The sequence below is a fragment of the Solea solea genome, chromosome 18, assembly GCF_958295425.1.
Source record: "Solea solea chromosome 18, fSolSol10.1, whole genome shotgun sequence".
In the NCBI taxonomy this organism is placed as follows: Eukaryota; Metazoa; Chordata; class Actinopteri; order Pleuronectiformes; family Soleidae; genus Solea; species Solea solea.
In genome coordinates this window covers 17,164,545-17,190,682 of record NC_081151.1, presented here as the reverse complement: position 1 = coordinate 17,190,682, position 26,138 = coordinate 17,164,545, and the positions used below count along the sequence as shown (strand labels likewise).

General features: G+C 41.6%; 2 protein-coding genes across 2 annotated transcripts; one reads left to right on the top strand and one right to left on the bottom strand.

Annotated features, from left to right (window-relative positions):
- The first annotated feature begins 13 nt into the window (after positions 1-13).
- Positions 14-8,784, top strand: sav1 (salvador family WW domain containing protein 1). The gene is made up of 5 exons (XM_058614845.1): positions 14-405; positions 1,656-2,153; positions 4,922-5,192; positions 6,242-6,397; positions 7,466-8,784. The coding sequence occupies exons 1-5, from the start codon at positions 312-314 to the stop codon at positions 7,677-7,679; spliced, it is 1,233 nt and encodes a 410-aa protein (XP_058470828.1). The 5' UTR covers positions 14-311; the 3' UTR covers positions 7,680-8,784.
- Positions 8,785-9,715: 931 nt separating this feature from the next.
- Positions 9,716-26,070, bottom strand: atl1 (atlastin GTPase 1). The gene is made up of 15 exons (XM_058614844.1): positions 26,014-26,070; positions 25,634-25,923; positions 22,137-22,387; positions 20,228-20,362; positions 19,249-19,353; positions 18,024-18,074; positions 17,741-17,797; positions 17,466-17,558; positions 17,236-17,374; positions 16,509-16,636; positions 16,231-16,287; positions 15,906-15,977; positions 15,389-15,820; positions 14,380-14,394; positions 9,716-13,972 (listed from the first exon to the last, which is right to left on the bottom strand). Exons 2-15 carry the CDS (start codon positions 25,665-25,667, stop codon positions 13,859-13,861), a joined length of 1,683 nt encoding a protein of 560 aa, XP_058470827.1. The 5' UTR covers positions 25,668-25,923; positions 26,014-26,070; the 3' UTR covers positions 9,716-13,858.
- Positions 26,071-26,138: the final 68 nt, after the last annotated feature.

The window sequence follows — 26,138 nt, the reverse complement described above, 5'->3', positions numbered from 1 at the left end:
GCAGGCGGTGATGTGATGGGCAGGACTGAGCAGTAACCAGTCCCAGAGAGTGGGAGCAGCAGTCAGTGGGAGTGTAGCAGCAGCTGCAGCGGCAGCAGCTCCTCACAGCGGACACAGTCAGCCCCTCCGTCCGCAGGAAAGACGCTCCCAGTCTCTGGAGTTAGCGGGCTAACTCGCCGACGCTAGCTAACCCAAAAAGCTTTAAAAATGACGATGACGGAACGGGACGGCCGCAGCGTCGAGGGCTTCGTGTGCCCCGATGAAGTGACAGCGTCGTGTTGTTGATGTTCCCCTCGGTGAGAACTTGAGTTATGCTCTCGCGAAAGAAAAGTAAAAACGAAGCGTCGAAACCAGCCGAGGTCCACGGGAAGTATGTGAAGAAGGAAACGTCGCCGCTCCTGAGAAGTAAGCGCAACAAGTAGTCGGCTAGCCTGCTAGCTCATGTTAGCTCATGTTAGCCTGAGCTCACGAAAGTTAAATGTGTGCTTTTAAATAATAATTAAAAAACCACTGTACATGTAAAACAAACAGACATACGCGAATGTTTTCTAACATTTTCCTCGTTGTCGCCCACGAGTCTGTTAACAACTGTTAAATTCTTGTTTTAGCCGAACAAGTTGCTAACATGGTAACGAGTCCCTTGCTAGCTAAGTATTCATGTTATTGCTGCACTGACATCAGTTGTGTGTAAGATAACGGTAACCAGTATATTTTTTAAAGTAGCTCCTTTTGAAAAGATGTTTTTTACTACTTTTAAACTTTAAACGGGGTCTCCGTTTCCTGGCGCTTCAACGTGAGTCTGGTATGTAGCTTGTCTGTCTTCATTGGTCCATTAGGAGACATTGTATGACTGTTGTCATCTGCTCCGAACTGTCTGAGTGGACAGTAACTGACGTTTAAATCAACTTTAAACCCGTTGAGTAATTACAGGTTATTGAAGAAGTGTCAAACGTATAACTGAAGTGAAAGTAGCAGTTAAAATAATCCGAAATTGAAAGTATTAAACCACTTTCAACAGACAGTAATCAAGTGTCAAATCCGAAATTATCATTAGAGCTGTAGATAATCTGTCAAAACCCTATATTGTGATTATTTTGACATATTACAATTGTAAAAAAAATGGATGAATTATTGGTATGACTGATCATTTTTGAGTCTTAACTTTAATTTTAGTAAAATTGATCAAAATCATGGCGATTGACATTGTTTGAAGTCTGTGTTTAAAGTTTCATCTACTTAACATGTCTTTTGTAGTCCAAATATGTATCTGCTGATGAATAAAACAAATGAGTCTTTTTACTTTAGAGTAATTAAGTTTATTTACTTAACGATTGCTGAATCACTGGATGTGTGTTTTGATAGGTGACTGATTGATTACTTTGGTACGGTATTTGTTTTTTATGTGTTTGATTGTTTTTACCTTAAATGTGCATATAGTTTCTTTCTATAGTTTGTGTTTGTGGACAAAACAAGACGGGGGTATTTAGGTTTGGGAAACACTGACATGTTGTACCCTTAAACCATTTTATTGACAACAACTAACTGATTAATAGAGAAAATAATCAATAATGAAAAAACCCAAACTTAAACTACCTATTTGTTCATTGTGACATCCTGTACATATACTGACAGTTGCACTTGCCTTGTGTTTGCAGATCTTATGCCCTCATTCATCCGCCATGGACCCACTATTCCCAGACGCACAGAGGTCCCTCTGCCGGAGATGGCGCCCTCTGCCTACCCTCCTCCCAGTCGGGAGCCTGTGGCGTCCCGCAACAAGAGTTTCCTCCGTACCCCAGTGCAGAGGCCTCCACATGAGGTGGCTCGCAGAGAGAGCCACCGCCTGTCAGCACCTCCTTACCTACCCCGAAGCCTGGGAGAGCTCCCGCTCGAGTACGGTGGCTCGTCACAGTCTTTCCTCACAGACGTGATTCCCATGACTGAGAATGGAGACGCTGCCCGCTATTATTACCCCTCTGAACCCTACTATGACAGCCAGCAGCACCAACAACGGCAGCAGCAGCAGCAGAGCCAGCCCAGGAGGGTCCCTGAGCGCTTTCCTGAGGACTATAGATACTATGAGCACAATGAACACAACTTCCAAAGAATTCCCCGACAGCACACTCCCCCAGCTCCAAGCAGACCCCCCTCAGGTAAACACAAATTGTCTTTTTTCTTATTATACATAACATTTTACATGTTTTCTTTGTATAAAACAGTGTGGCAGTTGCAGTCTGTCTATAAATGCAATATCTGTCTGGCTGTTAATCACTGATGTTTGGGAATAAGAAATGAAAGATATTGGTATAAATCGCTAAAAGATATCTTAGTAAAATGGTGACTTACTAAGAGAATCACTGTGCGTGTTGCTGACTTTGACGTTTGGATAAGAAACTCAAGAGATATTGGAAGAAATCCAACAGATGTATTGCAAAAATGGCCTCTTTCAGTTGAGTACAGGGTGATCAAAAGCTCAAAAGAGCTATTGTATATTTCGGTGGGGGTGGGTTCAGAGGAATTAAAAAGTAGTTTTGTCATTCAACTTTATACTGTAAACACTCGCATGACGTCAGTGGTTAATTTCCGTATGATTGAATGTTTCGGTGGTCATAAGAATTTTCCAGTCCCCTCTTAATGATGGAGAACCTTTTATTTTGTGGCTGACTTGCCAGTGGTCGTGTGTATGGTTTAGTTTTACGTCTGGCCTGTCTATCACATATCATGCAGCCTTGTTTGAAGTGTAGTTAAACAAGCATTAGGGGCTCTGCATTTTTCACCTCTCTGTTTGCTGAATCTTTCTGCTGGCAAACTAGTAATTTGCAGACCGCCCTCAGTCATATGTCTCGGGCCTCAGCCTGTTCATTTCTGTGAATCATTTGTGCACGTCAGTGCTGCTCTCTGTACAGTTCCAGAGAGATTTTTTTTGGGGGGTGGGGTCACCAACTATTGCTTTACTTTTCCTTAACCGTTTTTTGTATGGGTGTTAAAGAAAATGAGTCAGTTTAAAAGTTATTTCATATGTTGGCCTTTTCTTGTAGTCATTTTAATTTGAAAAACTGTTCTTTCGTTCATGTTTATTTTCAATTTAAATGATTATTAAAAACTATTTAAAAAAAAAAAAAACATTTACATGTCAACAACACTGATTTTACTGCTTGTTCTTTTATCATTATCCTTTTATTTGTTAAAGTTGTTGCGAGCAGCTCTATAGCCTATAAAATGTAAAAGACATAATATATACACATCATTTTGTGTTGGTGAGAATTTTACACTTACATGATGAACTTGTTTTAGTGCTTTCTGGTGATGCTGTTGAACCTAGTTAGGTATTTCATCACTATACTTCCTTGTAACTTATTTGCTGATATAAGTGGCTGTAGATCAGTGGTAGAGTGGGTCGTCTTCCTACAGGAAGGTGTGGGTTATATCCCTGGGCAAGACACCAAAGTTTTCCTGGCTGCAGTACTGGCAGCATGAGTATGGTGATGCTGGAATTGTGATAGAGCATTGCATACTGATGCATTGTATGAATGTGAATGAGTGTAAATAGTATAGTGAGTGGTAATCAAGGCTAGAAGGCGCTATATGCAGACAAATGATCATATGCACAGGTTCTGATATGTGTGCTTTACTTTGAAATCAGAAAGTATTTGATGCTTGAAACAAGTGATGGGAATATTTCTGCTAACAAAAGCAGTGATTAATTGCGTGATTAATAATTTCACACCAAGAGTTTGTCATCAGAATGTTTCTAATTCATGTCTTTAATCTCAGCGTTGATGTCTAACGTCCTAGCGTCTGTTCTCTAGCCTCTACATCACCAGCCGTTATGTCAAGGTTTATTTACAAAGTGCTATTCAGTCAACACAAACAAAAATATGCACTACGATAAACAATCCAAACATCAGAAGTAATTGTAAAACGAGCTGCAGTCGTAGATGAAGTCATCTCCTCTGAACTGTGTCCAGTAAAATTCCTGTGGTGTGTTCAGCTTTAAGTCTGCAGAGAGTTTGACACTTTGGCATTTTTCTGGAAAAAAGGTCAAAGGTGATGATGATGAGAGGAGGTAGAGGATGAGGAGGAGCACATTTTCTGCAGAGCTCTCACACATTCCGTCCCTTCACTCAGCAGCTGGTTAAAGAGCTCCACCTCTGCTGCTGTCACTCTCATGCAGAATTTATCAGATTGTAGCCGCCATTTTGCTGAGAATGCTTCATTCCTCGCTCATTCTCCTGTGTTTTCAACCATTTCTGGGGCCCTGCAGGGCCGGCTCATTCGTTTCTGGAGTCGCGGTTCTTCCCACTTCGTCTCACTCGTCTTCACAGCTGTTGATCCAACATTCCTCACTGACATTTTTCAGTAGTTAAAATTCGGAACCTTTTTTTTTTTTTGTGAGACCACTCTGCTGTCTGCTCTTACAGGGTGTTTGGGAGTCCAGCGGTTTGTTCTCCTCCAGTGAAAGCCCCTGTGTGTGAGTCTGACCATGCAGTGATCTCTGCCTTCCTGTCCAAAAGTAACAAGAACTCTCCCATTTCCTTCGATTCATTAAACGATGTCGGTCAGAATAAGATGCTCCTAAGAGATGCACTAAGAGTCACTAAGTCAAAGGGATTAAGCAGCCCCCGTTTACAGTCACTGCACTACTTAAAACCGCATCAGTCATGCTTTAAGTACTGATTCAATGCATTCCTCTCTTATCCTGCTGTATGTACAGTTGCCACATCAGAAGGACCTTTAGAAAGCTGTACATTCCTCTCCTTTAAATGACCTTTTCCCACACATGCTGTTTTCCAGATTCTTTTAAAAATGTTTTTTACTCCCCAGAGGCGCTCTTAGTTGGCAGCTGCTCTGTACTCTGTTTGTTCAGACATCTCTCCCTCTCCCCTCCACGTTGCTAAAAAGAAATGTTTGTTTTCCTCAGGCATAGGTCGAATACAGGCCAAGTCCCTGGGGAACCTCTCCAGTCTAACGGCCGAGGACCTCCCACTTCCGGGAGGCTGGACCGTCGACTGGACCATCCGTGGCAGGAAGTACTACATCGACCACAACACTAACACAACACACTGGAGCCACCCGCTGGAGAGGGAAGGGCTCCCTCCGGGCTGGGAGAAGGTGGAGTCAGCGGAGTTTGGGGTCTACTATGTGGATCACATCAACAAGAGGGCACAGTATCGCCACCCCTGTGCTCCAAGGTATGTTTTCAGAAACCATAGAAATGTGTGCTAAATTCATTTGTGCTGATTACGCCTTATAGCGCCACATGAACTACAGGTTTGTCACAATAGCAGACCCGCCGACCTCTACGCATTTTGCGTAGCAGATTCGCTACTACTGTAGCGTATCAGTTCATCCGTTTACGTACATCAGTGCAGAAACCCACAGGCTACAGTCTATGGGTCCTGCTGGGAAAAGACTACTTTGACCAATCATTGCGCTCGTTTCCATCCCGGCGTCAAACCCAAGTGGAGAGACGCCAAATTGCAAGTGGCGAAATTGATTTTATCAAGGTTTTATTAGGTTTGAGAATGTAAAATTGTGAAGTGCGTTAATTGTAATTACAGACCTTACAGTCAACTTGTGGACGAAATTTAAGGTTAATGACGCGGCCGTTTTAACGCCACAGCTCAAGAAATGTAACGCTAATGAGATCGTCCTTTATTAGTCTCGCAGTGAGGTTAGCAAAAGCCGCTGCAACAGGCTGCCACACGGAGTTTCATGCAAGTGCATGTGGCACAGAATTAATCCTATAGAATAAATATGGGGATGATGTTGATTATGGTGTTTTTGGTGTGTGCCTGCCGTTAATAAACATGACGTCTAATGAGGATACTGACAGAGAGAGAGGCCAGCAAACCTAGAAAGAAGAGAACACGTGCCCTTCAGAAGTCATGTAAAATGTCTCTTTAAGGGACATTACATGCCTTTTGTGATTTTCAGTTATTCATAATGTTCAACGTCTCTTGTAAGAGACATTTTTCAGTTATTTCTGTCATGTTAATGTCCTGTTGGAGAGACATAACATGCCCTTTGTGATTTTCAGTTAACTTATGTCAAATATATTAAGACCTACATTTAAAGTGTTGTTTCCTTCATTCTCTATTTGTATGTTGACATCTGACATATGAAGGATAGTAACAACAAACGTTGCTCACTGCAGCTTTAACGTTTGGTTTAATAGCTTATTCTGATGAGTTGTAAATGTCCGTTTGAAGAAGATAAAATAGATTTCTCTGTATTCCAGTGTGCCTCGCTACGATCAGCCTCCCCCTCTACCACCTCCTGTGACCTATCAACCACGTCCTGCAGAGAGGAACCAGCCAGTGCTGGTGCCAGCGAACCCGTACCACACAGCCGAGATCCCAGACTGGCTTCAGGTTTACGCCCGTGCCCCACTAAAGTGAGTACCGTACCTGTCGCACACTACACACAAACGAATTGTCGGTGCGATACATCAAGATACAAGATACTTGATTTTCTGCAGATTGTAGAAGGAATGAAACACTTTCCCGCTGATTTATCACATATATGGTATCAATAGTTTGTGACCTTCACTCCAGTGGATACACAATCAGTTTTTTATCCTCCACAGGCGAGTATGTGAACAAAGCTGCTCTCAGAGCAGCCACTCGTGCTTCAGTAAAGAGTGACATACATTTCTCATATACAGAAATCTTCACTCTTTTGCAGTTTGTGTTGTCAAAGCTGCCATTTTCTATTCTTGGTTGTTCAGTAAAAGTAAATTCAAAAACGTGGAAAAAAAGATAGACACAATTTAGCTGTTCAGTCGACATTAGGAAGAGTCTGAGATCCTTCAGTGTCAGAGTTCCAGAGGTCACCGCAATCCAGAAACAAAATGGTAATGTATCTTAGCCCGTCGGTACATTTAAATGACAAAAACAATCAAATTATTGTTAGTTTGACTAAAACCAGACTTTTAGAAGGCATGTAAACACGTTTGTCCAACACACCCAGATCATGTGGTTTGGAGTTGAAATACTGTCTCATGTTTACATTCAATGGCACCCAAACTACTCGGCACATATTCCACAGTTCTCAGCCCTGGGCTTTGACCCAGAAATTGAAGAAGAAGCCAGTGAGGAAAAGGGGAAAGACCCATGTGTATGTATTCCATCCCAGCTCAATAAGTTGTATTGTAGGACGACTTATTGCCTCCTAGCGTAGTGGAGGTGGACGCGCATTATTCAACAAATCCCCCTAATGTGGGGCAGTAAGCCAACCGAAGCCGTGGCAGTAAGCGCCATTAAGCTGGATGCCGACCACCGAAGAATGGAACCAATGCCACGTCTTGTGTAGCTCACGTGATGTGATTCTGCAAGAAGCGTTTCAAAAAATGGCGGAGGCGGACACAGCAGTGAACAGCATTAGAAACTCGTAACTGTCCAAACTGTAAGATTCTGAGAATTCATCGTCGGTCTCCCCCCCCCCCCCCACCCTTTCACTTCAGGTATGACCACATCCTGAAGTGGGAGTTGTTCCAGCTGGCCGACCTGGACACGTACCAGGGCATGCTGAAGCTGCTCTTCATGAAGGAGCTGGAGCACATCGTCAAATCGTACGAGGCGTACCGACAGGCGCTGCTGTCCGAGGTGGAGGCTCGCAAACAACGGCAGCAGTGGTACGCCCAGCAGCCCGGCAAGAACTTCATGGGGAACATGTGATGTGCATGCGCGCGTGCGTGCGTGTGTGCGTGTGCACCCGGGACGCCGCACTGCCACGCCCCTCTGTGGTCTCTATAGTTTGGGAGCGGTCATGGTTTCCCCTTTGAAATCATGATTGACGCTTCATTGCCTCTTTTACCAAACACATCTGTGCCTTCGCTTGATCCAAATATATCAGCCAGGAAGTTAAGGCACTTGTCCCCTCGTCCCCGTCCCTCCATGTGACACTCAATTTATGAATGACCATGTGATTGAAAGACACTACAATGAAGAAAAAGAGAAACATATAATGATGCGCTACATCTGGGGAAACTGCTCGTGGTGCCATTTTCATCCGCTGCCCTGAGAACCGAGTTGCTGTGTGGACTTTTTATTGTTTATGAGACTGAGATCAGAGACTGAAAAACTCGGTATTTTTGTTTGAAAAAAAATAACAAAACAAAACACAACAACATTGTGCCTTTTTTAATAAATAAAACGCAGCATTTTTACAATGTCTGCTCATATTATGTGTGTACACCAGCCACGCCGTCATTTTTTCCTGTGGGAGAAAACGGGCAGGCGGCTTTGTCTAATTTGTCCCCATATGAAACACAACTTCATGACTATTTTCCCTTCGCTTTGTTACCCTCATAAACTGAAACCACAGTCTTTTTACATGACACAGAGTGTGTGTGCATTTTTCCTTTTCTTTTTTAAATGACAGACCGTATGCTTTATGAGACAATCCACCAAAACGTTTAACAGATATTTAAGTTTTTGATATGAAACACGTCTTTATTTAAAAGACCTTTTTATTAAAAGAAAAAAAAAGTTCTGAGCTTCTCTCGGCTCCTCGGCATTACTGTGCGTCAGGAATTTTCTCATGTTTGTGTGTAAAATGAAAGATAAATAAGCTACTGGAACTTTTTTTTAAAACACTTCAGAAGACGCAGTAAGTTTGCCAAACAAGTGCAATTCAATTTCTTGTCGTTTCATTCTTCCTGCCTTGGTGGTGCCTTGTTTTCATGGACGGACGCATCTGTTTGTGTGATTGCATGGAAGTACAGGTTCTTGGAAGCATATTCTATTGATTACCAATAAATCAACAAATCCTAAAATCTAAGGTTTTGTCTTTTTGGGAATATGGTGAGTGATCATGATTTAATTTCACGTGGGAAGAGGAGTAGTTTACGACGCCATAACATTTCAGAAATGGTGTCGGTAGCTATTTTGAATCTTCAAAAAGATTTCAACATGAGAGTGGAATTGTGTCCAAAAAAGGGTGTGTTTGTTTATAATGGTAGAATAGCTTTGCAAAGAACCTCGGGACTTTCTCTTAAAATGTATCCTTCGCTATGCAAGAAGGTCTGGATCACATCTTTTCAGGATGGTGTCATGGGTTTGTACATAATCTCATGTGGATTGCAAATACAGGACATGAGCAATAAAGTCTGCAGTGAAGAAAAATCCACTCTCGACTTCACAGTTGTTGACTCTCACCGCGCATTTACGAGGACGCGGCGACTTAACGCGGCTTTTATTTCGGGGCTTGAGAATAATTGTTTTTGGTTCAATGGAACTTCGATGCCGAGCTTCACTCTCGCTTGTTTATTTAGTTAATTTCATGCATCTGTTTTCACCAAAGAGAGCTCTAAAACACCCAACGTTCAACCAAACAGACATAGTCCGAAACTATTAGCCGATAAAAAATATACCAAAGCATTTAGCGTTTAAAAGAGTTAAATCATAAATACTGTTTCACCTTATCTCTTGCTCCATCTTAATCTAATCTCACTATACCAGTGTGTGAAGTACAAGAAGAGGATGATGAGAGAGAAAATTAGCTGCTTCTGCTTCTTTATAGACTTCATATTTTTTTCAGAATAAAAGCTCTGAATTCTGGATGAAATTGTCATTGTTTTTGTAAAATGAAGCAAATCATTTAAATCCGATTTTTGAAATCATCTGGCCGGGCCAGAGACTGATGCTGGCGGGGCCATATCTGGTCCGCCAGCCACCGGTTTTCACAAGTTTCTCAACACATTAGTCCAGTCTAGTTTTTCAGTCATTTGGTCCAACTTTATTTCTTTATTTCTTATTTATTCGTAACTGAACGTCTGCAGTACATGTGCTGGAAACTAAGCAGTGTTGACTCGGAAGAGGTCGATTCGCGGGACCTTTCAGTGCAGGTGATTTTAAAATCGTCCATCCAAGAAAAGTGGAACAAGAGTTCCCCTCCATTTTCTCACAGACACAACCTTCAACTCATAATTACTAATCAATGCAACACGATGTAAACAAATGCTACTTTTCTTTTTCTTTTTTTTTTCCTCTGAAAAACGGACACAAGACGCCGACAAAGGCCCCCGTAGAAATGGGATTTTAAAAACCTCCGGGATCTTAAAGTGGACGTAGATGGCTCTTTGTGTGAAGGCCTCACTGATGTTGATTATACACTGTGGAAGACTCTCCAAGCCACTGAGCTGCAGTGCCTTTAAATCTTAAACCCTTGAGGTCAAACCTCAGCATAAACTTGCTAAATATGCATGACAGTGTTCCCGTACTCATGATGACCAGATCTACTATAGAGGGGGGAAAAAAAGACTTCTTTACTGCAGCTGTATATGACACAGACATATACAGTTAGCTATATATATATATATATATATATATTTATACAGACAACCTATTTTTTTCCAATTTTTCATGCCCTGGTTTGTGTGTAACCAAGCGTGAGGGACAGTACAATATACAATATTATTGTGAATTGCGATAAAATATTTAGCATGAATAACCTGGAAATGCTGTCTAGTTTGCCAACATACAGCCCTAGTGGTTTATTTTGAAATGCAACAAGGGGGGCCCAGTGTGGGAAATTGAAGATGAAAAATCACTTATTGTTTTTCATTACCCCAGAATGCACCTTTACTATTTATATCCCACTCTGAAGGGAATTTAGCAGCAATAAATGCTGTTAAATTCTACTCAATGTACCTTTAAGATTCTTTTACTTTGAAATGTACACTAAGAATGTGATTTATCATGTTTCTGATGACGTGAGTAATCATTCTGGAGCACATGTACACACTTTTGTAACATTACAACATATTTGTTCAGGATTGGTGACATTAGGTCATCAGGTTCCTGTACCTGTGAGCAAATGTTGACATTCATCTGCGTTTGTGTACATTTTCTCAAAGCTAAACCCAAATGAAAGTGGATTGGCGGACAGAAGGATCCGCCCATTCACATTTAAGACACTGAAAAACACGACGATTTTGTGAATTTGTAATTCATTTGGTGACAGAAAAGTGTTCATAGTCAAATTCCTTATGTGTGACTGCTGTGATTTTTTGGGGGTTTTCAAATCATTTTTAAAAAACAAACAGAAAAAAACAGTTACCACAATTATACAAACGTACAGTAACAGTCTACAAAGCCACAAAGCAACGCTATAAAGAAGTGCCGTCGCTGACACAAGCCTTTTGTTTAGAAATGCAAGCCGTTTCGGGAGAACACACAGAAAAGAAGACAAAAAAAAAACAGGGCCCGGCCTCTTTCACAGATGATTCAACTTAAGTGTGTGAAGATGATGACAGAGACGTGATCATGTGGAATGAGGATCCACTTCCAAAAGCAGGCCTGTCTGCCCGTAGCCCCGCCCTACATCACAACATCTCCCTTTGATTCCTCGGCGGCTGCAGAGAGGCTACATTCCTCGGATTTTGCGTGAACATTCGGAGAGAAAACACAACAACGGTTTCACCCACCACCTCTACGGCACAATGGAAACTAGATTCACTATTTCCCTTTGGCCTCAGAGGCCAACACACACACACACACAGACACACACACACACACACACACACACACAGGTTTGTGCAGTCATTGTTCTACGCACTCACATTGAATAAAAGCCTTACTCCTAACTTCAGCCTGACCACACTTCAAACCTTAGCCCTAAACTTAACCAGTTCCTCAGGCATGAGGTTGTGCCACATTAGGACCAGGTTTTGGTCTCCATGAGGACTACTGGTCCTGACAAGGTCAGTGTTTCTGCCAGAAAAAGGTCCTAAACAGGCAACAAATACAAGTTCACACACACACACACTTATATAAAGGATCAGTGGGGCGAAGCTTAATTACATAAATGAGAGCTGATGACAGTGTAGAGTGGAGATAATGTCAGCCATGTTGTGTTCACTTTTTATCCAGAACTCTGTTCAAATGAAAGCCTCGGGCTGGCTATTGGTTCAAAATGTCAGATTTGGTATCAACATCATTATCTGGACTTTTAGACTATTTTCAGAATGATATTTATTCAATGCAAAAAAAACTCATCTTCTACCAATTTATCCTCCCATATGAGGGTCACAGGGGGGCGCTGGTGCCAATCCCAGCTAACATAGGACGAAAGGCAGGGCACACCCCGGACAGGTTGCCAGTCCGTCACAGAGACAAACAGCCATTCACTCTCACTCACGCCTACAGTCAATTTAGAGTGTCCAAAATTACGTGACACTTTACGGTATAGTATGACACACCTTCACCCATTAGACAAGCACTAGTCTCTTAAAGCATGCATGTTAAGCCGCACCTTTTTTTTTTCTTGCTGACATAACTTCCTTTATGCCTCAAGGTGGCCAATCACAACCACTGTTAGATCTCCGTCAAACTGCATGCTGCATGTTTATTGACTCACTGACGGTGATTAGGTTAACTCCTTAGGTACCGAAATTTGACACATTTACAATATTAGGTGATGTGGAAAGAAAGAAGTTCAGTCGATACTACTTCAAAGTATTGAAGTTCCGATACCCAATCTGAAATTCGGGAAATACAGAAGTTCAACACCAAGTCTGAAATTTGTTCAATTCCGCAAAAGTATTTAAGTTCAATACCCAACTCGAACTTAGGTAGATACCAACCAAAAATTCAGGATACAAAAGTTCAGTACTAAGTCCGAAATTTGTTCAATTCCTCTAAAGTATTGAAGTTCGATACCCAACTCGAACTTAGGTAGATACCAACCCAAAATTCAGGATACTAAAGTTCAATACCAAGTCCGAAATTTGCTCAATTCCACTAAAGTATTGAAGTTCGATACCCAACTCTAACTTAGGTAGATACCAACCCAAAATTCAGGAGATACAAAAGTTCAATTCCGAGTCCGAAATTTGTTCAATTCCACTAAAGTATTGAAGTTCGATACCAAACCCGATATTCAGAAGATAACCAACCCAAAATTCCGGAGATACTGTACAGAAGGTCGGTACCCAGTCCAAAATTCGTTCAATTCCACAAAAGTATTGAAGTTCAATACCCACCCCAAAATTTGGGAGATAGCAAACCTGAAATTCGGAGAGATACAGAAGTTTGATACGAAGTCCAAAATTCGTTCTATAGCACAAAAGGAATGAAGTTTGTTACCCAACTCCAAATTCGGGAGATACCTAACCTTAAATTCAGGAGTTACAGATGTTCGATACCGAGTCCAAAATTCGGGAGATGCAGAAGTTTGATACCCAAACCGAAATTCTGGACATACAGAAGACGTTTCGCGACCCAGCCCTTAAAGCCCACCTCCAAAAACAAAACATTGTTTACGACAAATATATGTGCGATGTATCTGCGTGTAGCCAGGCTGCAGAAGATGTAAAAACAATCTTAACATGTCATTATGGCACAATATCACTTTATCACAACCAGTAAACATAAAACCTCTATATAAAGTATACCTGGTTTTAGAGCTTCGAGGATGAAGGACAATAACCATTAACCATGCGGACGATCCATGTAACGCTTCATTATTTAACAGACAGAACACACAGTATTAAGCCTTTCAGACATGGCCGATATTTCTTATGAACTGGAGAGAACAGAACAACCGTAACCAACGAGGATTTCACGGAGATGAAGAGGAGAAAATAATAAAAAAAACAACATCTGCTGACTGGAGGTTGAAGATGTGAAGGTTTCCTCTGGCACGAGTGTCTGTTGTTTCTGTGAGTGACACACTATGATCCATGTCATCCAGCAGAGCCTATACATGAACATTATACAGTCCTTTATTAGTTTTAAAGTGGTGAATGTGTTGGTGGGCAGGACAGAACACAGAAATCCTCCTCCTCTTCTTCTTCCTCCTCCTCCTGTCCATCACCAGGAAGTCCCTGCAGCAGAGTTCTGTCCTCGTCTTATCAGTCCCTCTTCTTGTCCTCCTCCTCGGCAGCCTCCTCCACCTGTGGCCCGGGGAAAGCGTGGTGGTACAGGTGCCTGTGATTGGCTGCTACATTGTACAGCTTATAGAGAGCCTGTGCGACAGATACAGACACGGACACACGGTGGTCACTGGAAGATACAATTCGAGTCCTTATGATGCCTGATGGGAGGGTCACAATTAGTCTGGATTAATCTGGGCCCCTGTTAACGCCACGTCTCCTCGTCCTCATATAATGTGTGTAATTCTTTTGAGGCTATAGGTTTAGTTTCAATATATACTGTATAATATACTATAATACTGTGTAGAGACCAGTTTTGTGACCCTATATGACCCTTTATAATTCATGACAAGAGCAGGTTAACAAGGTATCTCTGAAATATTTTTGTTTAAAACATAAAAAACACTAATCCTAAGCAAAATGCTGGATTTATATACACATATTTATATATATATATGTATTCAAGTTCATTTTTGTATATATAAATATAAGACACTCACCTCATTTGTGCTCCCCTGCAGATGCATGAAAAGGAATAAAAAAAAAAGACAAATAGTGTCAGCACATGCATGCATCTATGTAATATAACACGCATATCAATGACTTAATTGTTGCTGCAGTGGATCTGAGCATCAACACATTCTCTGGAACTGATTTAAAGGAGAATGTTGCCACCTAGTGGTTAAAAAATGCTTTTCACATTGTTTTTTTTTTCTTTGTGAATTATTGGATTATTGGACAGTCACATATTCATTATTTAAGTCACTTTTTTTGATAAATTGTCACTAATTTTGTGGGTTCTGGTGCTCGAATGTGAAAATATGTTTGTTCTTTCTGTCGAACATCGTGATTGTACTTGTTGGGTTTGGTCTATTTTTTGGACTTTTTATAGCAAAATTATAATAACTAACGAGATAAAATTATTAGTAGTAAAAGCTCAGTTTTTTACTGATTCCATGTAAAAACTGATAATACAATTCTGACATAAGTTCATGAACAGTTAAGTGTTTATTCCACTATGTTTTCTTTAATCAATAGAAAACCCTATTAAACTATTTTGGATAATCAGTTAATCATTTATCGTATTTATAAAGTGAAAAACACCAAAGAATAACATACGTCAGCATCTCAAATGTAAGGATTGTTGCTGTTCTTTGTCTCAGTTTTCAGGTTTTGATGCAAAGAATGTTGACGTTCTTAGTAAACGGCATTTAAACTTGGTGAGTATTGATTCAAGTGTTAATTAAGTCAGACAGCCAAATTTGCTTTAAAGGTCTAGTGTGTAAGAATTAGTGACATCAACTTCGGGCTGGTTTGTCAGTTCAGGCTGCATCTGTAAAGCAAAGCTTATCCTCTAGCTACAAAGAAACCTATATATTTTTTTTTTTTTTTAAATTTAAAGCAATTATAGAACATATTTGTGGGCAGTATATTCAATTTCTTCCAATAAACCCCCCTAAATATCCCGCACTAGACCTTTACACTTGAGGAATGTGTCTGTTGCTGTACCTGGTCCCACAGTGCACCGGCCACCTGGTCGATGACAGCGCCGAGTTCTCGGTATTCCCCGGAGTAACGGATGTAGGCCCAGGTGCAGAGCGTGATCAGAGCCAGACCCAGGATCATGTTGCACAAGCTGGCAATGATGTCCACGCCCACAAAGCCTGTGATGCCCGCGGCCACGTACATGACAAAGATGACCACGAAGAGCGTGGCCGGCGTGCGCGCCGCGTGGAAAATGTTCTTGGAGTCATTGTGCTTGATGTACTGGACAAAGACCTCGTCGATCTCTCCCTCCAGCTGCTGCAGGTAGCGGCGGCTGAACTCCTCGCCTCCCATCTTCTTCACGCCCTTGAACACCTGCAGCGCCTCCTCTCGGATGACGCCGTGCCGCGCCTGCAGCTCGCTGGGGGCCAGGAAGGGCCGATCGCCGCCGCAGACCTGGAAGAGAGTGGACAGGTGAGGCGTGAAGCTGCAGCTGAGGGTGAGTTTGAGGTTTACACATTAAAAAGTCCTCGTCACCCACCTCCTCCATCTTCTTGTTGTACAGATCCTTTGCAGCGGCGACTGCTGCCAAATTATTCGCCTCTGCTGTGGCCTGAGAGCAAGTGGAAATAACGTTTAGATTTTAAACACGATGTGAGGTGAGACGCTTGACAGAAAACAGTACGTTACATTTATTTAACAAAATAAAAGGGCACTACAGACGTAAACGAGCAGTTCCTGTGTCCTTGCAAGCTAAAATCTTATGTCAAAATGAATGCTGATACTCTTCAAAAAAACCTAAACAATCACTGGGTTTAAGGTCTTTTATCTACTATTTTCTACTATCAACACAACAAACAATTCACCTGTAGCATGGATTTGGGATGTGGCAGCTCCTCGCCTTGGTAAATCTTGATATAAGCCTGAAATAAGCAGCAAACACACGAATCAGGAACAGTCAGTAATAACAGTGTCAAGATTTGTAGCTATTGTTACACAAGAGCGACAGAGATTACATAACTTTGCATTCATTGCAAGGGGGAAGTATGAAAACATTTCTTTTGGGTTTCTAGTCACAGTATTTGACAACCTAAGTGTGATTTATACACATTTTCACATTTGTGTTTCCTTTCCTTGTCCCGACCTTAAAGTATTCCACCAGGCCTCTGCACGTGATTTTGCTGCCGTTGATCTCCTTCACGTCGATGTTACGGGGACTCAGGAGCCACGGCACCAGAACCTGCAGGTTGTTGATGAACTCGCCATCGATTTCTAGATGGGGAGGAGAGGCGGCAACTGGTGAGCATGACGGCTGACATTTTGTGCCTTTTTAAAGCGAGTCTACTCTGATCCAGGATTTACATAGTAATACATTTCCTTACATCTCTATTGTTTAACATGTTCACTCAGTGATATAGGCAGTATATCTATAATTCTTGAATGAGTGTTTTTATTTGTGTACAATATCACATTTATGACAATCTTTTTTGTAAGTTACTGAGGATTTACACTGCTGTTACAGAATGTGACGTCTAATACTATTTTCAATATTCAAAAATAGATATAGATGTTTGATAAATTATTCAAAATTCCATTTTATACGTGTGTTATTCCATAAATCTTGAGTAAATGGATGGAGGAAATTCAGCAAATATATTTGGTGACCCCAAAAAATATCTGCCATGACCCATGTGTGGGTTCCAACCTAAATTAATAGTTTCTCATTTGAATATTTTACATATCTGACTTATTATTCATAAAACATGACACACAAAAAGCAAACAAATCAAGTCATAAGTAAATTGTCAAAAGTAATTATCTCGATTTAAGGTTTGTGTAAGGTTAAAATAGAGGCTAAAGCAGGATTGTACCTTGAATTCTTCCATCAAAGTGTGGGTTAGTGGCCACTTTGAGGCCTGGGTGAGGCATCAGGAAACAGGAGATGTTGGTGAAGCAGGAGTGGATGTGTTTCCGCACGTTCTGCAACTCTTCGTGCTGGTTCTCCGAGATCTGCGAGATGAGATTTAGACGCGATTCACTTTGCTCCTGTGTGTACAACTGAAATTGCCCTTCAACCTCTGTGACATCAGTGACGACTGACCTTCAGCCGCTTCTCAAGGAACTTCATGCCTCCTTCTTGTCCGTAGGGAAACTCGTACGGGAAACTCCAGTCTCGAACGAGGAAAATCATGGACTAGGCAAGATAATATATCAGGTCACTATAAATGAAGCCGTGATTCAAAATCACAGCAGCCATTTGTTCAATAAACTGTATTACATAACAAACAGGAAGTCAATATTTCATGCTGCTGAAAATAAATACCAGTAATAGCTGTATTCATTGTGTTAAATCGAAACGCTATTACAGAACATTACCTGGAATGGCTTGAGGAAAGTCTCCTCCATGGCCAGTCGGCCATACTCAGTAAAAAGCTGAAATAAAGCAGATAAAATTAATTAGTGATTGATAAAATACCACAGTCATTTTTGTGACTCTAAGATACTTCTGTGGGAGCACGTTCACGGACGTCTGCTCCTGTTACAAGCCACATTTTATAGCAGGATATATAGGATGCATTTATAGGATGGATAGATGAATAGGTAGACGGGTGGATGGAGATATAGATTCTAAATAATGCATTAGCATTGTCAGTGTTACCTGTAAATGCTGAAGGTCATCTTCTTGAACATTCTGTGAGATGTTATAAACCTAAAAAGGGAATTTAATTTACAGTATTAGTTCTCTGAAGTAGTCCAGATAACACCTGGAAACATGCAAACAGTAGAAGATTTCACATGGAGGATTTTGACCTGAAGATACAACTGGATACAACATTCCACATTAACGAAAGAAACAAACAACCAGGCAATCAACCAACCAACCAACAAAGCAACCCACAACCCAACTCAACCCCAACCAGCCAGTCAGTCAATCAACCAACCCAACCAACTGATCGATCACCAATCAGCCAGTTAGACAATCAACCAACCAAACAACCAGTCAATGTACCAACTAACCAACCAAACCCAACCCACCAATCAACCAGTCACTCAACCAACTACAGTAACTAACCCAACCCAACTCAACCAGCCAGTCAATCTACTAAACAACCAACCAAACCCAACCAGCCAATCAATCAATCAATCAATCAACCAACCAACCAACCAACCAAACCCAACCAGCCAATCAATCAATCAATCAATCAATCAATCAATCAATCAATCAATCAACCAACCAACCAATCAATCAATCAAACACTCAATCAATCAATCAAACACTTAATCAATCAATCAACCAATCAACCAATCAACCAATCAACCGATCAATCAATCAATCAATCAATCAACAAAATCTACCAATCAACCAGTTACTCAACCAACTACAGGTGGCTTCCCATAGCATCAGAACAGTGAGGCCAATTCCTTTATTTTTGCCATAGACTGAAAACATTTAGGTTTTCCATCAAAAGATAATTATATGAGACAAAAGATGAATATTTCAGCTTTTACTTCCAGGTATTTACATCTGGATCTGATACACAACATAGAAGATAGCACCTTTTGTTTGAACCCACCCATCTTTCATGTGAGCAAAAGTATTGGAACGGACAGACAGACGTAAAAAACATTAAAGTGAATAAGACTTCATATTTAGTTGCAAATCCTTTGATTTCAAATGTAAAGGTAAGACATGTAGAATTTAAGTTGTATTAAGATTGATAATAATGTGTTCATCATTGCATTAAATGTATTAACACAACGCGGGAAAGACTGACAGGGTGTGACAACAGTCCCGACGCATTATCCCCCACTCATTCATTCTCATTGATATGCATGGTCTTCACTGAATTAAAGCTGGGTCAGACGGGTCAATGACGCCGTACCTGCATGGAGCTTATCATGGTGCTCAGAGCGAACACAGTGGCCGAGTCCCTCAGCGTCGACTGGCTGTCAAACGTGCCTTGTGTGTCCATTAGCAGAACGGCGACCTGTGAGACGAGACAGAGGAGGACACTGACACGTGCTCCAAGGTTGTTTCGGATGTTTCTCCTGCTGTTATGTAGAGCACTATGTGGATTATTAGAGAAGCGCTTAAAGGTCCAATGAGCAACATTAATGAGGATTTATTAGCAGAAATGAAACAGATTACGCTTAAGTGTGTCTGTATAAGGCTAAAATCACTTTGAAATAAAAATGAAGAAAAAAATAGAGTCAAGTAGAGTCAAGCCGTGCTAGAAAAGTGACATAACTCCTACACACTGGACCTTTAAAGAAAGAAACTTTGGGAGCCACAAGCATATGCGTGCTTCGTGGTTTACACTGTTTCACATGCTAATGCCATGGTTTAAGGGGATTCTCACAAAACTGTCATCACTGTTAACAATGTAATCAGCAGTTCTCTGGGGGCCCGCTCGTTGCCTAACCTGTCTCAGCAGGTTTTGTTCCAAAAAAAATCTTCAAATAACTTAAACCCCGCTGAATTAAAGAAACATTACGGCCTCTTAAGCTTTCCCCACTGCCTCCTGTGCAGGATAAATATAGACGTGAGCTTATGCCAGCATGGCAGAAGTTATCGAGATGAGTCTCAATACAAAAATAGCTTCCTGCAGAGTTAACTGTGCGGACTGTGGTTTTACGGGGCAGCTTCTACGTGTGAATGTTGTGTAACTTAAAGGAATCTGAAGGAGGGAAGTCGTGGAAAAAGAATAGCTAAGATCAATAAATAAAAAAAAAATGTAAAAGAGACATTATAAAGCAACAGGGAAACATTAATAACAGCATCTTACTGTGTCATATTGTACCACTACTGCTACTACTACTGCTCTAACCAACAGGGAGAACAGTTCACTGATAAAACTTCACCTTTCTTCCGTCTGGTTTGTCCACCAGAAAGACCTCACTCCAGATCTGGATGCCGGTGGTTTCCCTTTCTGAACCTCCACGCCAGGAGAAGCCGGTCAGAGGCTCGTCGGCATCTCCGAGCCAATCGTCGGACGCCTGAATGCGATCAGATCAGGGGGGTTAGTTCGATGGGCCCGTTTGTCTTTTATTGATTCTGATTAAATGTTGATATACGACACATCTGACCTACTCAGGAGCATAGTTCCTGACAAGTTTTCCCTTTTATCTGTTTACCTAATGAAAGCTGCTGCCAGTGTTGCTGCCTTTTAGCTAGCTTTCAGCTAGCATTTGGCTAAACGGCTCTCCAATGCTGCTGTTAACATTTTCCTCCCTCCTCCCTTTGTCTCCCTTTAGCAAGGCTAGGCTTTAGCAAGAACACAAGTTCAGGGTGAAATGTACTCTTTGTCTGCCTAATTTCTGGCAACAATGCTAATTCCGGCATAATTTCCAGGTCAATGCTACAAAGCACATTCATTTTACGGCCGTTAGCATAACCATTAGCCATAGTTGTTTGTGGCTATATAGAGAGACTCCAAAACGACACCAATGACCACAAAGTTGTTATTTTATATCTTCCTATAACACCAACTCAGATAGCTGTGAATATAGAACTATTTAACACAGATTTTAACTGACAGCAGCTTTAATTTATTGTTGGCATCAACTTGTTATTTTGCTGCCAAACCTTTTAGACAAAACGTGAGCAGTTTTCCACTAAATATCCAGTAAATAGGTCAGAGATATTTTTTTATTTTTTTTAAAGAGACATCATTTATTTGAGCAGAAGGTCATGCTTTTCAAGTTTGCAGAAGTCAAATCCTTCTTTTAATGAAACACATTTAAATGATTCTGTTAATGGTTCAGTATGTAAGAGGGAGGGATTAACTGCCTACTTACTACTTAAAGTGTGTTCATTATAGCTTTAGAATAAGACTTTTACATATACTTGAGGCCGCTATCGTGCTCTGCCATGTTTCTGCAGCATCCCCAGCAGACAAGCCTGTGTATCGTGTTTTCAAGAGGAAGCTCATTATGCAAACAAGGAAGAGTGACATCATTTCTGGTACATGAAGGCCACCATAGTTTCCTGACACATTTTGGGGAAAGGAAATGGTTTTGTCTCACCAGTAGATGTCACTAGATTTCACACCCTGCACCTTTAAAGGCGACATAGACCGGAAGCTCCAATTAACGCTGCGTTTGTGTGTGTATCTGCGTAATTACCTCGTTTATGAAACCCTAAAGTTTCAGAACAAACAGTTCAGCCACTGCTGAGAAAATAGTGTTGTATTGTTTTCCTGGGCTCTGCGAAGCAGATCGGCACTTCCCTATGCTGATGATGTCATCAGTAAACCTCACCACTCCTCTCACCACCGCAGCGCCTCCTGGTGCGGGCACTAGTCCGGGCACATCCGGTTGCGTACATTCAACCGCAGAAGAAGAAGAACTACTCTCGTTGTAGCTGCTGAGATGCAGAGCATCCACCGTGCCAGAGGGGGAGCTGTGTATCTGAGAGCTGGCCTACCAATTACGTCACTTCCAGGTACCTGGCCAATCACAGGACAGTGGGAAAGCTCTCGTTGGCTGGCCAATCACAACACAGTCCACGTTCTGGGGGTGTGATTTTGGTCTGAAACAGCGCGGCTGACGAGAGCGTCAGTGAGGAGATATTCTGATCGGCTCGTTTGCAGTGACTGGGAGGTTTTTAACCATGAAAACAAGTTAATTTATGTAAGTAGACCTCCATAACTAACATATGTGCTATACCAGCATTCGATGTCACCTTTAAAGAATAATTACTGGGTCAGGAAAGCAAAAGTCAGACTCCAGATTCACATGACCACCTCTGTCTCCTGATACAGATACTCACATGGTTGTACATGTATCGCAGCATAAAGTCCATGAGGAAGGACTTGCCCTTACGGAAAGCCCCGGCCACAGAGATGGCCACCACCTCGCGATCTCTGACCTCCTCCGACAACAGGATGCGACTCAGCGCGGCCTCGTCCAGCTCGAAGGTGTGGTCGTCTTTGACCAGCAGGACCTGGATGGGCCGGGCTCGTCCATCTGGCTCCTCCTCCTCTGAGCTCCAGTCGTAGACGTTTTTGTCACCGAGGGACCCTGGGGGACAAGTGAGAAGATTTAAACCATGAATCAGTGATTTAATGCACTTTGAATGTGGTTGTGTGCAGATACAAAGACAGTGTTGATGATGAGTCATTATAGTCTCGGCATAGTTACATGATATCAGCACAAAAAACAGTCCATAAAAAGGTTTTCTTACTGCATCAGATTGAGTGAATGAACAGGACTTTATCACAGGGATGAAATTTAAACTCGGCGGTCCATTAGACGGACAAACGGGGCGGAAAGTTGTTCCTTCCTGTTAGCCTCAGATCAATACCTTCAACTAGAAGCTTGTTATTAACAATGATGATTAACGCCATGCTATCCATCCCATCTGTTTGTATCCAGAGAGATCACATGCATGCCAAGGTTCTTCCGGAGCTTTCCAGACAGTGACTCAGCATGTGTCTAAACTGCATGACCGGCCTGAAGCACAGGCAAGGGAATATTTAAGCCCCCAAAATCCCACTCTTGGGATGTAGGTAGGCATAGAAAAAGTCCCCAAATATCCTGACCAAAATCATAAGTCACGATATTACTTTGATAATTGTATAAATATGCTTTAATATACGTTGTTTTTTTTAAAATAGACTGTTACATTGAAAATGGCGGAGCCTTTTGCTCATAATCTCATATTGATTCTGATCATATTCATGCGCTTTCAGAAAAAGGAAGCAGAGGGAAAGAAAAAAAAAGAAATGTTATGGAGAAAATGACCTTAATAGAAAATCTTACAAAACATAAAATATCACAAAAACATGCTCCTATATTTAGTCAACATTTTGAAGGGAAAAACAACAATCACGATTATCCCAATAATAGAAATTTACCACGATAAACTTACTATGATTTCTTTTCATCGCGATGCACAATCGTATATATCATATATTGTCCCATCCCTACATGTGTCCTACACTTTATGCTGTAACACGTGGTGGTTCTCTCAAACACTCAGTCAGGCAGGAGCCAGCATTGTTGTCAGTGTTTTTTGTATACATTTCAGTTCAGTTTATACAGAAGCAGACTTAACTGCTACAAAGGTGGACTCACAGCAACACGATGGTCAAGCTTTGCCCGAAATGTACTGTGGGTCTGTAACTTTGCTTACTCTAAATGTGACATTAGTTAAAAAAAATGTTGAGTTTCCCAAGCAGCATCACAAGCACCAGCCGATCAAAACACATTTATGTGTTTATGCTCAAACAGTGTAAAAGGTGCTCTGGGACAAAGCTTGTAGTCAACGTTCAACCACGTTCTGCTCATCTCTGTTCGCCACTTTCAACTCCAGGCTTCAGGCCCTGGTCACCTTCAAGTGTTAAAGCAACACGGACAAAATCCTCTTTAAGCGATCTGACTAGATGACAATGTTGATCCTCCTTCCTCCACACACCGTCAACATCAACGTCATATCATCACAAGTAATAATAATGTTATTATCCAAATATCCATTCCAAGGGGATCCACACGCAGGGTCATTTGCATGCCCAGTGGCCTCGTTGTGTAGGTGGGAAATGCACTTACACCCATCAGTGCACCCCTGGGTGTGTTGGTCTGAAAATGAGGTGTGGTCGGGCACATTGTCAGGCAGCACAAATCCACAAAAATGTGGTCTACAGGCAATGGTGCAGTGATTATATTGCTTCTTTAAATCAGACGCATCAGATGCGCCAACATAGGTTCACAATTTAAGTACACTCTGCTTTCTTATCACGCACAGGGACACACTTCAGCTCCTCCTCCACCTCATCTTCCTCATCAGTCAAATACAGGTTGAATTTTGATGTTGTACAGCAGAGGGTCATATACATATAGTCAGATTCACACACCAAATACAACCCTTGTACCTCACTTTATGTCTAAATAAATAATGTTACCATGAAACCATGAACTATAGATTACTTAAACAGGGCCCTTAAGTCGTGTTTCCATTAAGTGGAATGGTATGGTATTTCCATTGGGAATAACACCAAAATAGCCAGCTCCTACCATTCCATTTTTTTGGCACCCTTCCTTTGGGGTACCAGAGTAAAGTTTATTTTCACCATCGGATACAGCCGACACCCCACCAACCAAGTACAGTTATGGTCAAAACGCAAGCCTGACCCAGGGCTATACTATTCCAAACCATACTGTACAATACCATACCGAAATCGTACTATGATGGAAACAACATATTTGAGTGAAAAGGGGCACTGGCCCCTTTGGACCACATGTACGACTGTCCCTGGTCTTGGTAAGTCAATTCTGAACAAAAAAAAGCAAAAACCCATCAGCCACTGGTGCTGATGTAGAGGATGCAATTACAAATGAAGCATCCTTGTAAACTAAGTCCCATAAAAGACAGTGACAGGCACAATTTGGGGGAATGCTAAAAGATTAATGCAGGTGGCCAACAATGCTCAGTGAATAATTCAAAGGAGGACTGATCCGAGGCTAACCCCACAAGCCTGAAGAGGAGAGTCATTTTTGATGTCTTCGTCGCCTGCAAAGGCCTCACCCAGGCGCAGCACTACAGCCTGACCTGTGAGGCTGGTCATGTTGCTGCTTGAAGACGTCAGACGTAAAAAGTGGGTCAGATCAGGTGACAAACCTCCTTTTATTTACACCCCCCCCCCCCTCTTTTTTTTCTTTAACTCCTTAATCTGACATTTCCCACCCTTTCCCAGGCCCGTATTAAGAAAATAATTGGAATGATGTCTGTGACAATCAGCTGATCCCCATCATCATGGTGGTGGAGGGGATGAGGATGAGAGCAGCGGCAGTGATTAGGGGAGAGGATGATAGTCATGAAGATGATGATGATGAGAAGCTATTTACTGATGCATTATTACATAATGCCTTATGCTACATGCACCACAGAGCATCATAAGAGGCTGACAGTGATAAACACAACAATAGCAGAAGGTTATTTCCAGGCCTGCACCACCCTAACAGAGCATTTCCTCTGTCCTGGTTATTGAAAACATATGTTGTCCAAAAAAAGAAAAAAATCTCGTCTCTAGACTCTGATGCTCCCACCTGCAGTAACAACACACATCTCAATTTATGGAAATATTATTTTTAATGAAATTAAATGTATATTTTACTGTTCGAGTTCATAAATGAATGCTTTGATCATGTTTTGTTTACACCATTTGCCTCGATGGGAAATAATTAATCAACACCACCAACAAAAAACACGTATGTGCGCCAAGGAAAGGATGGAAAAAACAAACAATCAAATGGTGTACGTACACTCACCCCAGCTGTCTCTGTCTTTGCGGTGCTTCGACATCTCGCTGCCGTTAAATCCCTTCTGTTTGTCCGTTAATGAGCAGATGTGCAGTCGGTAGTCATGGGTGTAGTAGTGAGGGTTGGGTGGATGCCCGACTCTCTCCTCTCCTCTCTTCTTCTTCTTCTTCTTCTCCTCCACAGAAACGATGCTCTGCTCTCTCTTACGATCGCAGGATGATGGAGCTTTTCTTGACCAGCGTCATGCAGCACTCGTGTGTGCAGCCAGGGGGCGCTGCTGTCTGTTTTCACCCTGCCTCCTTATTAAAATGTCGTAGTTTAATAATGTCGTTTTTTATAATGAATGAATGAATAAATAAACATTAAAAACATAAAATGCAATCACTTACATGTTTACTGCATCTGATTTCATTCAGCTTGCTATGTAACGTCTGACATTTCATTGCGTTTCCAGCTTGAACCGGAAGATGGCGTCAGTCACAAAGGAATACGAATACATGTTGCCTTCACGTAC

What these genes read in the sequence shown, in the direction of transcription:
- sav1 (XM_058614845.1), top strand. Translation starts at nt 312, where the DNA reads ATGCTCTCGCGAAAGAAAAGTAAAAACGAAGCGTCGAAACCAGCCGAG. An exon ending in AACGTCGCCGCTCCTGAGAA is followed by an intron (nt 406 to 1,655) that starts GTAAGCGCAACA and finishes TTGTGTTTGCAG; the next exon opens with ATCTTATGCCCTCATTCATC. An exon ending in TCCAAGCAGACCCCCCTCAG is followed by an intron (nt 2,154 to 4,921) that starts GTAAACACAAAT and finishes TGTTTTCCTCAG; the next exon opens with GCATAGGTCGAATACAGGCC.
- atl1 (XM_058614844.1), bottom strand. Translation starts at nt 25,667, where the DNA reads ATGTCGAAGCACCGCAAAGACAGAGACAGCTGGG. An exon ending in CAAAGACAGAGACAGCTGGG is followed by an intron (nt 22,388 to 25,633) that starts GTGAGTGTACGT and finishes CTTGTCCCCCAG; the next exon opens with GGTCCCTCGGTGACAAAAAC. An exon ending in ACAACAAGAAGATGGAGGAG is followed by an intron (nt 15,821 to 15,905) that starts GTGGGTGACGAG and finishes ACTCTCTTCCAG; the next exon opens with GTCTGCGGCGGCGATCGGCC.